Source organism: Rasamsonia emersonii, assembly GCF_000968595.1.
Source record: "Rasamsonia emersonii CBS 393.64 chromosome Unknown ctg1118621760180, whole genome shotgun sequence".
NCBI lineage: Eukaryota > Fungi > Ascomycota > Eurotiomycetes > Eurotiales > Trichocomaceae > Rasamsonia > Rasamsonia emersonii.
In genome coordinates, this window is record NW_013563156.1 from 53,564 (window position 1) to 69,091 (window position 15,528).

The window sequence follows — 15,528 nt, forward strand, 5'->3', positions numbered from 1 at the left end:
GAGATGCAAATTGTATTTTTAGCTTTTACACCATGGGTCAATTAATAATGCCAAATTAATTTCACAGATCTATAAACCAACGGAGAGATAAGTGTCTGTTCAAGTTCAGCCCAGTACTTGTTGGCATGGCTGAGATAAAAAGAGAACCAGCGATGAACTCGGCTGGGATTGCGATAATCTCAGGTTGGTCTTTGGTAAATGGAAGAAGCACTTCTGCAACAGGCACCCGGGTGCGGATGGCATGCGACAAGAATGTTCAGACGTGGAAGTTGGTTGGCCATGTTTTTGACCCGAGAATTTTTCGCTCGTTGAGAAGAAAACAGCAGGTCCTAATAAGTGAGGTACGGCAACATGTCAAGTTTGTTTGTGTCGAAAGATCGATGAAGCACATGGAATGTGTGTTTCTCCCAGTGACAGCCGAGGGAAGAATGTGAGAAAATCCACCGTAGGGCGGCATCGAATCCATATCGCATGCCGTGAATGCCGAACCAGCGAACTCTGCCACTCACACTGGAGGCCTCCTGGCGATCGCTCTCAACAAGGCTCCACTGATACCAGGAGATCCGGGTCACTGGAATTTGGATCGCGGCCGTATCTCTTGGCCCGATTGAGGTGGCTCACCGTGGCTGGTGGAACTCAGCGGCTCATAATTCTCGGTAGCATGGTATGGTCAAAACTATGATGCAAGATAACACGGGAGAAATGATATCATATCATTTGTTCTTCGAGTTAGTCTATGACGCGAAGCCACACTGAGTGCAGGCCATTGCCTACACTCTGAATGAGTGTTTGAATATGAATCGATCAAAGATTGATCCTAGAGAAGTTGGTTAGCATTATTACTGTGTGGAAAATCTGCTAATTATTCAGGCACCAGGTACGCACCGTTCATCAGCCTGTTTCCGGCTCGCACGAAGCAGCGATCTTGCGGATCGTCAAGAAGGCTCGCGGATGCGGAACCTTAAGTGCCCAGAGTCCGGCTTGGCAGCCCTCTTCGTCATCGCCCGCCAATAGCACGGCCGCATGCCTCCGGGCCTCCACTTCCCCTGGAACTCCGTCCGCGGACACGGCTGATTTCTCGATTTCTCGCTTTCGCCCATCTCATAATGCCACGGCCGATCATTGCTGGGCCCGTCCTATGACGTCTCTCGTGTCCACCGGCTGCTCGATGCTCGTAGAGCCTTCTCAGCCGCAGTTTGGGCCGAGTCGTGGACGTTCCCTGGCCGACCCTGTCAGGAACCCGGGCCCTGCTATTATTGCCCACAAGTGGCCACGCAGGGAACCCATGAGGCTTGGATTCCAGCCAGCCAGGGTGGCAATGTTGCGCGGACCAGGTAACCAGTACTAACCTCAGCGCTGCCCGTTCCAGCGCGGTGGCGCCTCAGCTGCTACCAGCGTTTAGGTTAGGCGCTCCGTACCTAGCCTCTAGGGCTCGGGTGGAGAGTGACTTGCAGGCGGCCGACCACTGAGCCCAAGCTCCCAGGCGAGCAGCCCGGCCTAGATTGATCGCTGCCCTCATTATTGCCTTCCTGCCTGCTCAAGCCGAGTCCAGGACATTCTTCGATGCCACCGCAATAGCACCGCTCTGTCTCACTGCTATCGCCCACTGTGGCAGTAGTCTGCCCTCCGTCCCTAGCTTTCCGCGGCCCTCTAAGCCTTGTTGATCGCTAGGCCATTATTCCAAATGTATCTGTGGGCCTGGCAAGCGCGAACTTTCTTGTAGCTAGCTAGTTAGTTGTTCAGCACGGCAATCGCTGCGTGTTCAGCCACTCCAGGCCCCTGAGGGCTGCTGCCCACGGCGAACTCCAAGCTGGTCTAGGCGCCCGTCACCGAGCCAAGATCGGCCTCTGTGCTCCAGCCACGCAGCCCACGCTGGCTGCTAGTCTCAGTCGTATCGGTCCCCTGTCTGGTACTCTAACGACGGCAGTAAGCAAGAGAAGCAAAGAAAAAAAGGGGGGGGGAAACGAACCAGCGGGAAAAAAAAACGTCACCCTGCAAATTCTCCTCTCTTTTCCCCTCAGTCGTTCTCCCCCAGCTTTTTGTCGTTCTCGTTACCGGGCGCTTCTATATTTGGGTGGGTGGTCGATCTCTGAGAGCGCTCCTACGCAACTGCACATTCTGCAGTCGGTTGACGTACGCCAGATTGACTAAACCATCTAGTCCTCCGTACCTCACTGTGACTGCGATCGGTTGCGACGCTGCTGTCGCCAGTCGGGCCGGTGTGCATTGCTGGTGACCTCTCGGCTACGTGAGGTTCCTTGAGGCTGACCGGAAACGGTATCCTGAAACAGACATCCCAACTAACACCCGACCTGTAAGAACCCATCTGCTTCCCACTTAAACAAACAGCAAAAATAACCTACCCTGTGTGACTGAGGCAGGCCACTTCTTTTCCTGCTCCATACGCCCCTTTGCAGGCCAATCTCGGTCCGCCTGAACCTACCATCATTCTCACCGCATTCTTCCACTCTCTCATGCCGGCCTGACCTCTTACTTCCACTCACTTTCCGACACGGGCTTCTCTCCTCTTCTTCTCCCTGTTGACCAACCAGTCACTCCCCCATAGCTGGTCCGCCCAGCTCGAACCCATACCGCTTCTTTTTGTCTCCCGGCTTGCCCTGAGGACATTTTTGCGTCCTCGTCCACCGGTCGCAGGGTCTGTTGACAACATACGTTGACGCGGGGCGGCATCCATCGTCTGGCCAATCTTTCTCTATGCCGATCAAGCTTCCCAAGGGCTTCACTCGACGGAAGTCCTCCGGCAATGCCCTCGAGGAAGTCGAAAACCCTCCTGAGCCCTCTTTCCGTGTCTTAGAACGGCCGAACGGGGGAAGCAAGTCCTCCGAAAGCGGTGACGTGCTGAAAACGTCTCGTCCATCGACTGAAGATGACAACATATTTGCCGGGATAGAAAGACCGCTGCCGAAGAACAGGTGCGTGTTTGTGTGTGTGGTCCGATTGAGTGGTGATGCTTACTGAACTTCAGGGTCAGTGGAGGAACTCACCATTCAGCCTCTACGACGGGGTTGTATGACAGCTCATCGTCAGCGCGTTTCAGTTCGTCCTCGACGCTTCCTTCATCGACCGACGTTCCGGTGCAGAATGATCATTCAAGGAACTTTCACGACCTCTCGGTGCCCCCCGTGCCCGAATCCTCATTCTTTTCGTTGCGTGCAGCCGGCCGGACTTTGTCTTTTGGGAACAAAGCAGGGAGAGTCTCGACGCCTCCACAGTCACAGCAGCAACAGCAACAGCAACAGCAACCCCAGCACCAGCAACCCCAGCACCAGCACCAGCAGCAGAAACAGCAGCAACAACAGCAGCAACATCCTCAGGGACCTTCTGCCCAAGCAAGAGAACGGGCCCTGACAGCGAGTTCTGCGAGCACGGCGACACCACCAAGGTTACTGGACTCAGATCTGAAGCTCGATAGAGGGGATGACGACAACTTCAGCAGAATGTTCGAGAGCTTCGGGAAACGCAAGAGTGAACTTCAGCTCCAGACTAATCTTGTACGGACACTAGCTATTTTGCCCTCTGAATTTGCTATCCGGCATTGAAACGCTGACAATACACAGGACAAGGGTTCATCGAAAGCACCGCCTCCGGATCCTCCAAAGGAAGATCGAAACCCCAATCTTTCGCCAATTAAGGTCGATCGGTCACAGGAAGTCGAGCCATCCCCTACTTCGTGGGACAGCCGGACGTCGCAAGATGGATTGATGGATCATCCTAACAATCACGAACAAGATACCTCCATTCCCCGTGAATCCTCGTCGGAACCTCCCTCTGTATCACCGACCGAAACCCGACAACATACAATGCCATCGGATTCTACACCAGTCACGGCTACAGCACAGCGAGCCCGAAATGCGCAGCCCTCCACGGATAAAGGACTCAAAAGGGGCAGCGTATACGCTGGTAAACAGCTCTCCTCACCAGTCGAAGATGTCGATGCCAAAATCGTCCGGGAGTCGGTACTTCTACACAGGAGAAATACGCAGCCGACTACCTCGGAAACTGCGCAAGCGCGTGCGGAAGAAGAAACCCCGCTCTTTGACAATGAGGAAATTCTGTCTAGTGCCAGGCTCGCCACCCAGTATGAGGAAAAAGCCGCGTCGACTACAGTTACCCAAAACAAAGTCATGACACCGGCCCAGTTTGAACGCTACCGACAGCAACGGGAACTCACGAGACAGCTGAACAAGGAATCAGACAGCGAGAGCTCGGATGGCGCCAGTGATTACGAGGAAGACGAAGACGAAGCTGAGAAAAATCGGGAAGCAGCACGGCAACGTCGCAAGCAAGAAGCCCACCTATCGGTTTACCGTCAACAGATGATGAAAATCACTGGAGAGCAGAACCCCAATCCCTTGAACAACACGCAGACTCGTCCGCCGGTCGACAGAGCTGGCAGCAGCACGCCTAATTTGAGCTCTCGCATGTCCACAATCGGACTGTCGACCGCAAAATCTGGTGACAGCGGTAAGAGCAGTGATGGCGACGACGATGAAGATGTTCCCCTGGGCATCTTGGCTGCGCACGGGTTCCCAAACAAGAATCGTCCTCCGACACGTCTGGCCTCAGCAAGCTCGATTCCTAATCTACGAGCGGCCTCCCCCTCCCCCGGCTCTGTATACGGAGAGCCGACTGGGAATCGAAGCAGTTTACCTGCCTTTGCGCGGAACTTGCCTAAAGATCCGTACTTTGGGGCCAGTCTAGTCAATCCGTCAAGGAGAGAATCTCTGGCGATGGGAGGCGGTGCTCCTGCTTACGGAGGCCCGCCTTCATCTCTGCCCCCAGGCGGTCTCGTCGGGGTGATTGCATCGGAAGAGCGAGCGCGAGCCATGAGGAGGGGGAGTCCCAATCCTCAATCCAGCCCCTCCCCTCAGCCAATTCCCCGGCCATACACGATGACGAACATGGGGCAGACGGGCCCAGCCGGTCACTGGGGCATGTCAGGTGCCATGCCTCCACAGCAAGGCATGTCGCCGGGAGAACAGGCGCAGCTACAAATCTCCCAGCAAATGGCGGAAATTATGCAGACGCAAGTACAGATGATGCAGCAGATGATGCAGATGCAGGGCATGGCGGCCGGACCTCAAGGCCACCCGAATAATAATTTCCTATATGGCGCCCAGCCTGCCAGCCCGAATATGCGACCAGTATCCATGGCCTCCGCCAACTCGTTCAATTTGCCCTCGGGTCCTCCTCAAATTGATCATCAGCGTACTTTTAGCATGCTCGATCCAGGCATGTCTCGGTGGAATACCAACCGACCGGCCTCCATCTTCGCTGGTGGCGGTCCTCGTCCTGCTTCGCCACATGCGGCACCAGGATATACACCGTCCATAGCTCCTTCTGAGCGCAGCAACGTTGGACTGGCTTCGCGATACCGTCCTGTGTCAACGGTTGGGCCAGACCGCAATGCGATGCCTCGGTCGTCCACTTTTACTTCCTCGACGCTGAAGCCATGGAACGACGAGAACCAAAGGCCTTCCTCGATGGCCGCTCCTTCTACACAACCTCCTGATCGCAAGTCCACTTCTCTGGCAAATGTGACCGTCCCACCTGCAGACACCCAAGGACAAAAATCTACCACGAACAAAACCAATGCCGGTGCCGTGTCCGACGATGACGACGATGAAGGGTGGGCTGAAATGATGAAGAAACGTGAAAAGAAAAAGAGCGGTTGGAAATTGAAGAATAGCGCCCCGGCCCTGGGAGATCTTTTGCACATGGTTCATTAGTTGAAAGACTATGCACATGCAGCCTTTCTCGATCTTACTTTCGTTCATTTGTCGAACGGCTGCTCTCTGTTTATTCTACTCTCCTGCGACGACTTAATTTTTCTTGACGTTTTCATAATCCATACCATATTCTGGTCTGTTTTCTAGACATCTCCAAGGTCTGATGCCGGTTCCTTTTTTTTTGTTTCTTGTCGGAGCAAACACCGTATGCGTTTATTTCTTGTTGTTACATATTGTCCCATCAACTATCTCTCTTATCTTCTCCTTCCCGGGTTCTTTTACTGTTGCATTTCAGAAGCGTGGGTATCATTGAAATTCTAATCAAGATATTATTCATAATATGACAAGTTGTCGGGCAGGTATGAATGGGATGGCGTCTATGAAGGACAAGCGGTCTTTTTGGTGTTTTGTTGGCTCTTTTTGTTTCCTGGACATGCCGGGATAAAACTTCTTGTACCTAATGGATCTAGAGGTTCAGAATCCTGTTCATAACAAGAGAATTGTAAAAGAAACTCTCTGTTCCCTGATCTAGTCAACATCTTGAGATAGTCGGGCAATCAATGACGATTCATTGCAGCCTGCTACTGTGTTTTCTTAGCACCTCATCCGTCCCTGCCAGGGTCTTGTTGATTATCTCTTCAGCTGCCAGGATATCCTTCACAAGGCCTACGCCAGTCCCTGCGTACGTCGTCATCCTGCCATGAGGTCCCCATCCATCGTCACCTTTCTCTATTTCCTTCACATAGAGATCTCTGATTTCTTGATCACTCACTCCTCTCTGTACAGAGTCAATGTAGGTTTGGTTGATCACTCCACGCCCATTGTATCGATCAGGCCAATCCAAGATACCTCTCGCCCGGTCATAGACCGTGCTGCGAACAGTGCTGATGCCTCCGTCTGACGCACGTAGGATCTCTGACTGATAGCCCCGGGCGATGGTCGCCTCGGAGCAAGCGAGGAATCGAGTTCCCATCACTGCGCCCGCAGCCCCCAGCATGAGCGAAGCGGCAACACCCCGGCCGTCCGCAATCCCTCCTGCCGCAAGGAGCGGTATGTGGCCATGCCCAAGTTGCGCCAGCGAGTCATGCACTTCGGGTAGGAGGGTGACGATGGACGCTGACTGCGCTAGGCCGTGGCCTCCGGCGTCGCTGCCCTGGACGACGAGGACGTCGGGCTTTATCGCCTTCGCCACTGCAATGGCTTCTGCCACGCTGCCGACTTGAACCCATATCTTGGTCTTCCCTGACGTCGCGGTCCGGATCTGCTCGGCCCAGGGGACGAGGTCGTCTGGTTGATTGACTGGTGCGAAGAACCACACGGCACAGGGCGTGTATTTTTTGAGTGCGGCAAGAGCAGTATCTCGGTCCGCACCCCAGTTGAGAAAGCCGACCCCAATTGGGAGCACGTCCTTGTCTTCTCCCAGGGGAGATTCCTTGATCAGCCGTGATGCGTGTTCGAGGTCCTTCTCAAGATTCGAGACATCGAACCCGCCGGCGAGGAAACCCAGTCCCCCTGCGCGCGAGACAGCCACGGCTAGCGGGGCCATGGCGATGCGAAGCATCGGCGCTGATGCTATGAGAGGAGTTTTAGTCCATGGGTAATCCGACCGGAGTGAGGGAGACGAAGCCATGGTTTTCTGGACGTTGTTCTGTCACGTCTTGATGGAACTCTCTGTCGTAAATATATATACAACCCTCGAAATCTATCTTCCTAGCCCTCTGGTTCAAGTATGGAATTGATACGGCGTTACAACTAAAATGTCAGCCAAAAGTAAACAAATAACGAGGGTACAGATCACTTCTTGCAGCCGGTACTCGGGAAACTCTGCGATAAGTCATCATTCGCTTGTAACTATGACAGCCGAGGCCAAATGGAAGATGATTAATGTACGGAGCAGTGCCGAACTCCGAGGGAAAGAATCATAAACAGCCAGATGAGTCAACGAGGGGAGGCTGTATGGGATCAAACCTACCATACCTTACCTGGCTTGGATTATCCTGCATCTCTCTTTTGTAAAAATGCAAATTACTGCCCCATACGTCTGCAGCATATCCCGTGAGTTTCTGTGACAGCTTGCACCGCCTCATCCACGGCCCATCGGTGGAGAGGTGTGGCGGGTGAGTGTGGTCACGTGCTGATAGTGATAAACTTCACGCCATCGAAGTGTCGATCGTCCATGAAACCAAATACTGAGATGAATGAATCATTAATGCCTATTCATACCACCCATACATCCTGAGCTGGCTCCTCACAGACCACATTTCTCTGTCCTGGCAACTAATATCAATACGTCTGATCTTTATTGTTTGATTCACTCTTCTATACATGAACGACACTCAGTCTTAACATTAATCTACCTCTCTGACTCTCTGACATACCCTCTGCGACTCTTTTCTCATCTTATTTGGATATATTGAGATACCAGAATCTACAGCATCTTTTTTTAGGGTATTTTTCGGGATTAAGAAAAAAGGAAGTTTGCAGTTTCTGTCATATTCTTTTCTTTCTTTCCTTTTTTTCCCAGCAGGTTTTCAGAAGCTAGTTCAGAGACATGAACGCCCCTGACAGGTAGGCTATCTTCTCTCATATTGTCTCTGCATGGTACATTCTGCAGCATACTGTTATCTCAAGATCTCTCTACATGCTGTTATTTTCCTTGGTTCAGCGTTTCCACACTTGGCTCGGTTCGCCTTTTCACGAGCCATGTCTGCCAACTTCAGGGAGTTGCAGTGGGTGTTCCCTCATGACACTGGCGTTGAGGGAGACTTCCACGCCCCCGGGACTTTCCTCCTCACCTCACCCTCAATCTGTTTACGTCGCGTCTTCAGCTCCCAAATCCTCCGTTTTTGTACTACCCTGAATACCATCCATCATCGGGCTCTTCTCAGCAGTCAAGTTCCACCCTGTCAAACTTGCACCAGACCCCTTTGTCCCATATCAGAACACCATGCCTCGTAGCATCTTCTATGATCCCACCGGTGCAGGTTATCGGAACCCGTCCCGCCGCTACCGTGGGAACCCGCAACCCCCGCCTGGCGCCAACAAGCAAAGAATGTTGTGTCTCTATTTACCCTGTCCTGGTCATTGTTGCATCTGACGTTTGCATGTTCTTATCATCTGATTTTACATTCTTGTCTGTTAAATTTTATTGCTTGAGGTCGTTATTGATGGATGCATATGATACTGACCTGTCCCGACCGTAGGACTGAGTCGTTTCTCCTTGCTCCCAAGGAGAGGAAAGTCGAGGAAAAGACAGATACTCGTAAGTCTAGTCGTCCGCTTTTTTGGCGACGCAATCCAACTGATATATCCGCAGGTACTCCCTCCACTTCTATCTTTACTTTCAACAAAGAGGACCATACTATTGGAAACTTGCTTCGCGCGCGTCTGTTGCAGAGTCGCCATGTTCTGTTTGCTGCCTATAAGGTACGTGCCGTTGATCTATCCCTCCAAACGGCAAGGTAGACAGCTCATCGGATGAATCGACTAGGTGCCTCACCCTCTCGAACACAAGCTCGAACTGCGTGTCCAGACTGATGGACAGATTACCCCCAAGGAGGCTCTCCTGGCCGCTTGCCACGACACAGTAAAGGATCTGGGCACACTCTCTCGTGAATTCACTAAGGAATTTGAGCTGCGGAAGATGGTGGGGGCTACCCAGCAGCAGAATGGTGTCCAGGAGGGAGCATAGGGGTCGAGCGTTGTTCGAAGTTAGGAGCTGGCATTTTTTTTCCCCCTTTCCTCTGCAGTTCGGCGTTCTCTAAGGCGATTTCCTCTTTCCCGGCGGCGATGAGTTTCCATGAACCAAGTTTCTTTCTTACATTCCACTATTTCTACGGGTCTGGTATTGTCCAACTTCTCCTTCAGTGACATGTACCTGTTTAGAGCTGGCAGACTTGCGTTCCTGGTAATGGCTGGACAAGGTGATAGACTATTGCATGTGTATATGTGGTGTTTTAAGTCGAGTTGCTTGCAACCACTTAGTTACATCGCTTCACTGAATGCCTGAAACGATCGCGTTTTGATTAAGCGCACTCTTCGTTTCGCTCCCTACACCGTAACATTCTCCCACCACGGAATATTGTAATTTTCATAAAAAGGGAAAACTCGGAGGAAAACTGTCCACAGTCGCGACAGTTTTCCTGTTTATATGCTACGTGATTAATGAAGTTCCGGTTCGGATTAGGGGTCAAGGGCTCCCACAGCAACCAAGGAAAGAAAAAAAAAGACATTCCTTATGTGTGAGGGTATTTTTTCCAGGAAAAATAGAAAAATACTCATTATAAATCACCTCTATGTTCGGCTGATGGAGCGTAAATGCGCATGGAATTGCCAGCTCCGGGACCTTACTTGAGCACCGCATCTAGATTGCTGTTTACGGCTAGCGCGGGAGCCGCTGCTGCCTTCTCTTCTCCCGCCTCCCTAAGCCGCCCTTGTGGTCATCAACTGTCATCCATGTCCTCTTTGCACGCTCGCTACCTTCATTGACTTTTCGTCTTGTCAGCTTTTATTTCTGTTATCTTTCATCCTCATGCCAGTGCTCTCTTTGTAAATGTATTCGTCCTCCAACTCTTTCCTGGGTGGCGCAAACAGCGCCCGCCCCGGACAACAGTCCCCGTTCGGGCAGCAACCTGTCTACTCTCAGTTCTCCCAGGGGCACCAACAACAACAGCTGCAGCCGACAAGCCTAGCGCCTCAGCCAACTGGATTCCCAGGTGGACAGCTTCAACCTCAATTTACTGGCTTTCCAGGAGCTGCAGGGCCCCAGCAGGGTTTCAACAATTTTGGCCAACAGCAACAACAGCAGCAGCAGCAGCCGCATCTGCAACCACAGTTCACCGGTTTTCCTCCCCAAAGTCAACCGCCACAGGTCTCTATACAGCAATCTGCACCACAGCAATACCCTACATCCTCTGGGGTTCCTTCGATTTCGGTCCAAAAAACCTCCAGCCAGATCGCGCAGTCGTTTAAAGATCTTGATGCGTCGTCGAAGCCCCAACCGCCACCCAAGTCGGGGTCGAAAATCCCCAATATCCGGCTCTCGTTCATCACAGCGCAGGACCAGGCCAAGTTCGAACAGCTTTTCAAGGCTGCTGCCGGTGATAGTCAAACTTTGGATGGTTTGTAGCAGTTGGCCCATTTCACGCCATGAGAGAATTTATTGGCTGATTGTTGAATAGGAGAGAAAGCCAAAGACCTTCTCCTGCGATCGAAGTTACCCGGCAGCGAATTGGCGAAAATATGGTATGGCTGAAAAAAAAAATATCTAGGAGAACGAGGCCATCTAACAAGAGCAGGGTGTTGTCAGATACGACCAAGTCCGGCCAGCTGTTCTTTCCGGAGTTCGCGCTCGCCATGTATCTTTGCAATTTAAGATTAACCGGCAAAGAACTCCCAGATGTCCTTCCTGAGCGTATCAAGAACGAAGTATCCAGCATGGTTGATATTATCTCCTTTGGCGTTCCGGACACGCAACCAGAGCCAAAAACAAATGTTCCCAAATTTGATGCACCCCTCCTGCAGAACACATCGGCGCCTCCCGCTCCCAAGCAGCCGCAGCCTCAGCAGCCCTCAAATACACAGCTGCTCTCACAGCTCACATCTCAACCTACGGGGTTCTATAACCAGGCAACCGGCTTCCAACCCCAGCAGACAGGATTTCCCGGTCCCAACCAGAGCCTGGCACCTCAGCCGACGGGTTTCCCGGGGCAGCCTCAAACTTCTCAGCCCCAGCAGACAGGGCTCATGAACAACCCTCAACCTACAGGATATAATGGACCGCGCCCTCCGATGCCTCCAATGCCCACTGGGTTCGGATCGAATCCATCACCTTCTCAGACCGGGCCGGCGCCCCTGACAGCTCAACCTACCGGTGCTCCGGGGCAGTGGGGCTTCGTCAACACTCCCCCAACCGGACTACCCAACCTCGAAGCTTTGAAAAATCAACTCATGCCCCAGCCTGGTCGGGAAGGAGGGTTTACCACTGCGGGAATCTCTGGCAACGCAACGATCCCGTGGGCAGTCACAAAGGAGGAGAAGAAGATCTATGATCAACTCTTCCGAGCGTGGGATGGTCTCAATAAAGGCTACATCGGTGGTGACACAGCGATTGAGATCATGGGTCAAAGCGGTCTCCCGAGGGAGGATCTGGAGCGAATTTGGACTCTGTCCGATCCCCACAATCGAGGAAAGTTGAACATGGATGAGTTTGCGGTTGCAATGCATTTGATTTACCGGAGACTGAATGGATACCCCATTCCAAACCGCCTACCTCCGGAATTGGTTCCGCCATCCACGAAGAATTTGAATGATTCAATCGGAACTGTGAAATCTATGCTGTCACAGGATGCGGAAAACCGGAAGGCTTCTGGCGCATTCCTCCAGCCTCAGAAGACGGGCGTCAGCTACTTGAAGGAACACTCGTTCCGTAGTAGTTCAACGTCTCCGGGATCCGGTCGCCGAGATGCGACTTTGTTCAAAAACAATGACGATTTCGTGGCGTACAAGTCGAGTGCCCGTCGTCGAGTGGGCAATGAGGGCAGGACGCCTTCTCCCGCCACCTCATCACAGGTGTCGGAGAAATCTGAGGATGAGTTGACTGTCGAACAGCTCAAGAAGAAGATCCGTGAAACGAAAGTCATGCTCGATGCCGTAGACTTCAGAGACCAGAATCAAGCCGAAGAAGACGAAGCTCTTGACCGAAGAGATCGGAGAGAGGCAGAGAGTCTCATGGATCGTATCCGAAAAGTGCAAGATGAGATTGACACCCATCCTAACGCCGCCTTCCGTCATCTTGATTCTGGAGCTGAACGAAGATTCCTGCGTCGCCAGCTTCAGACTTACCAGGATCAGATCCCTGAAATTGCCTCCAATGTCCGTAAGGTCGAACGAGCTATCGCAGAGGCGAGGCTTGAATTGTTCCGTCTGCAAGATGCCAAGGCCCATCCAAACAGTGCTCTCAACATTATTGGCACTGGCCCAGGTGGTGCTGTCACCGAAGCTGATCGCATCAAAGCCCGCGCGCGGGCCAGGATGCAGGCGCGCGCCGCTGAGCTTGCTGGAAGGCCAGTACCTGCGACGGATGACGAAGAGGCGGCAACTCGCCGTCTCGAGGAGGAAAATGCTAAAATCAAGGCGGAACGCGAGCGAAACGAAGCCATGACACGAGACGTTGAAGACAGTGTTAAGGAATTCTCTCGTAGTCTTGAGGATAGTCTGAAAGAGGAAGACGAGAATTCTACTCGGGAACACGAGAGACGCAGGTGGGAAGAAGCACTCGGCGTGGAGGATACAATCAGGGATTTCATTTACGATCTACAGCGCAGCAGCAGGACGGCCAAAATCCGCAAAGAAGAGTGCGTATTCCTCTGATTTGGTGTGTTTAATTCATTATCTGACAAGTCTGCAGGCAACAGAAACAGTCATACTCGAATGAACAGCCTTCTACCAGATCCGACACCACAGAAACCCCGGCTCGGCCTTCTCTGACTCCAACAAGCTCTTCTGGATCTTTTGCAGGGCTCACTCACGAAGAGCGTGTGGCCTCCGCAAGGGAACGGGCTCAACGGCGTATTGCAGAGCGTATGGCGGCTGCTGGCCTTAAACCATTCACTGATACAGGGGATACTTTGCTACAGCGTCAGGAACGAGAGAGAAAGGAGCGTGAAGAGAGACTGAAACGAGCAGAAGAGGAAGATGCCAAACGAGAACAAGAGAGGCAGCGTCGACTTGCGGACGAACGAGCACCACAGCCCCCTTCGGCTGCTAAACCAGCCGGCAAGAAGCCTCCACCAGCTCCCCCATCACGCAAAGGAAGAGCAGATAGCGCCGGTCAAGCTGATGCAAAGAAAGCCGAAGAAGAAGCCGCAAGGGCAGCCGAGGCTCAGGCTGAGCAAGCAGCCAAGGAGCGTGCTCTTCGAGAAGAGCAAGAGGCTCAGGAGGCCGAGAGAAAGCGTCTCGAGTAAGTATTTGACTTCGCCCCACTCCTTTCCTTCTTTGACTAACTGATTCTCGTAGGGAGGAGGCTAGACAACAGGAAGAAGAGCTCCAGAGAGAGAAGGAGGCACAGGAAGCTCGCCTCCGTGCTCTGGAGGAGGAGGTCAGACAGGGCAAGATCAAGAAGCAGGAGGAAAAACGGCGCAAGCAAGCAGCGGAACGTGAAGCAAAGGAAAAGGAAGCTAGGCTTGCTGCACAGCGAGCGGAGTTGGAGGCAGCCAGGGAACGAGAGCGAGAACTTCAACGTCAGCTCGAGGAACTCGAGGAGAGTTCGTCTGACGATGAGGGGCCTATCAACATCACTCCTCAAGACAGCACCCCGACTCAAAGCCAGGTCCTCCCCTCAACAACTGTCGCCTCTCCTCCACCGCCACCTCAGGCTCCATCCGTGCCAGCTCCGCCTCCGCCTCCGCCTCCGGAGCCCGAGAAAGAGCCCGGTACGACGGCAAGCTCTCCGTCTAGCAGTCGTGGAGCCCCCGCTACGGAGTCCAAGAACCCCTACTTCCGGAAGCTCAGCCAGTCTGCAGACAGCCAGCCTAGCGATCCAACTTCTCCTCCGCAGGCCCCTTCCCAGGCTGCTGTAACCTCGCCCAAATCCGACATTCCGTCCACCAACCCTTTCCATCGACTTGTACAGCAGCAGGAAAGTGCCAAGTCCGCCTTCAGTGCCACCCCAGTTCCAGGGCCCCTGGAGCGCAAGTCGCGTGTGCGTCCGGAGGATGACGATTGGTCTGTTGCGGAGTCTGAGAATGATTCGTCCGATGACGACGACGATCGAACTGGTGGTGGCAGCGCAAAGCAACTCGCCAGTATCCTGTTTGGCACTATGGGACCCCCTCGACCGTTGAGTGCCACGGATGATAAGTCGCCGTCGAAGTCGGCCACCCCTGTACAAGAGAGCTCTCCTGTGCCGCCGCCGCCGCCGCCTCCTCCGCCAGCAGCTCCTCCAGCCGTCCCGGAGACCAATGGATCATCCGAAGCATCACCATCTGCGCCTCCGCCTCCGCCGCCTCCTCCTCCCCCACCTCCAGGGCCAGGATCTGATGCTCCATCAGTTCCGCCCCCGCCTCCCCCTCCCCCTCCGGAGGGTGCTCCTGACCCACCACCACCTCCTCCTGCAGGTCCCCCAGTTGCCGTGGGAGGAGGAGGACCACCGGATCGCAGCGCTCTCCTTGCCTCTATCAAAGCTGGAAAAGGTCTGCGGAAGGTGGAGACGAAGGATCGCAGTGCAAGTATATTTGCTGGCCGCGTGTTGGACTAGAAAGTGTGGACTGCGGAGCATAAACCCAGATTTTCGGTTTGGCCTGTAGATTCTTTTTTTATCTTCTCTATATTCTCTCTTCACCCATTCAGGATGTATGTATCTATCTCCCCAACTAGTTCTGTAAATTTTTTTTCAAGAATCTTATATCATTCATATCCATTGGCCGAGCCTCCAGTATTGACAGTCAGAATCATTGTCCTTTGCACTATCATCATGATGATGTCTGTACAGAACAGAACAGGATAGTATAGACCCGGACTGAGGTACGTGAGGTAGGGTAGGTACAGTACGTAAGTTTATGCATGACATACAAGAGAATCAATCCACAAGTCAACAATACCATCGCGTGTATACGAATAATAAGAGGACCGCAGAGAAAACAAAGAATACTTCTTTCCACCCTCGCGGCACTAGAATCGCGCAATTTATTCACGACAAGACACTATCCAGCTAACCAACCAACAAACATGCCCTTCTCAGAAGACGAAACACGAGGGGGAAAAAAGCCTGCCATAACGC

The 15,528-nt window shown here is 52.9% G+C and overlaps 5 protein-coding genes across 5 annotated transcripts; 4 read left to right on the forward strand and 1 right to left on the reverse strand.

Moving 5' to 3' along the window:
• Window positions 1-125: 125 nt before the first annotated feature.
• Window positions 126-1,348, forward strand: T310_4845 (uncharacterized protein; the record flags this gene model as incomplete). The annotated part of the gene is made up of 3 exons (XM_013472290.1): window positions 126-396; window positions 450-664; window positions 878-1,348. 3 exons carry the CDS (start codon window positions 126-128, stop codon window positions 1,346-1,348), a joined length of 957 nt encoding a protein of 318 aa, XP_013327744.1.
• Window positions 1,349-2,715: 1,367 nt separating this feature from the next.
• T310_4846 (uncharacterized protein) lies at window positions 2,716-5,750 on the forward strand (the record flags this gene model as incomplete). The annotated part of the gene is made up of 3 exons (XM_013472291.1): window positions 2,716-2,933; window positions 2,987-3,512; window positions 3,579-5,750. The coding sequence occupies 3 exons, from the start codon at window positions 2,716-2,718 to the stop codon at window positions 5,748-5,750; spliced, it is 2,916 nt and encodes a 971-aa protein (XP_013327745.1).
• A 568-nt stretch (window positions 5,751-6,318) lies between these two features.
• Window positions 6,319-7,296, reverse strand: T310_4847 (Oxidoreductase, 2-nitropropane dioxygenase family; the record flags this gene model as incomplete). The annotated part of the gene is made up of 1 exon (XM_013472292.1): window positions 6,319-7,296. One exon carries the CDS (start codon window positions 7,294-7,296, stop codon window positions 6,319-6,321), a length of 978 nt encoding a protein of 325 aa, XP_013327746.1.
• Window positions 7,297-8,921: 1,625 nt separating this feature from the next.
• T310_4848 (DNA-directed RNA polymerase) lies at window positions 8,922-9,441 on the forward strand (the record flags this gene model as incomplete). The annotated part of the gene is made up of 3 exons (XM_013472293.1): window positions 8,922-9,012; window positions 9,067-9,176; window positions 9,241-9,441. The coding sequence occupies 3 exons, from the start codon at window positions 8,922-8,924 to the stop codon at window positions 9,439-9,441; spliced, it is 402 nt and encodes a 133-aa protein (XP_013327747.1).
• An 861-nt stretch (window positions 9,442-10,302) lies between these two features.
• On the forward strand, window positions 10,303-15,006 carry T310_4849 (Actin cytoskeleton-regulatory complex protein pan1; the record flags this gene model as incomplete). The annotated part of the gene is made up of 5 exons (XM_013472294.1): window positions 10,303-10,870; window positions 10,931-10,994; window positions 11,048-13,105; window positions 13,159-13,710; window positions 13,767-15,006. 5 exons carry the CDS (start codon window positions 10,303-10,305, stop codon window positions 15,004-15,006), a joined length of 4,482 nt encoding a protein of 1,493 aa, XP_013327748.1.
• Window positions 15,007-15,528: the final 522 nt, after the last annotated feature.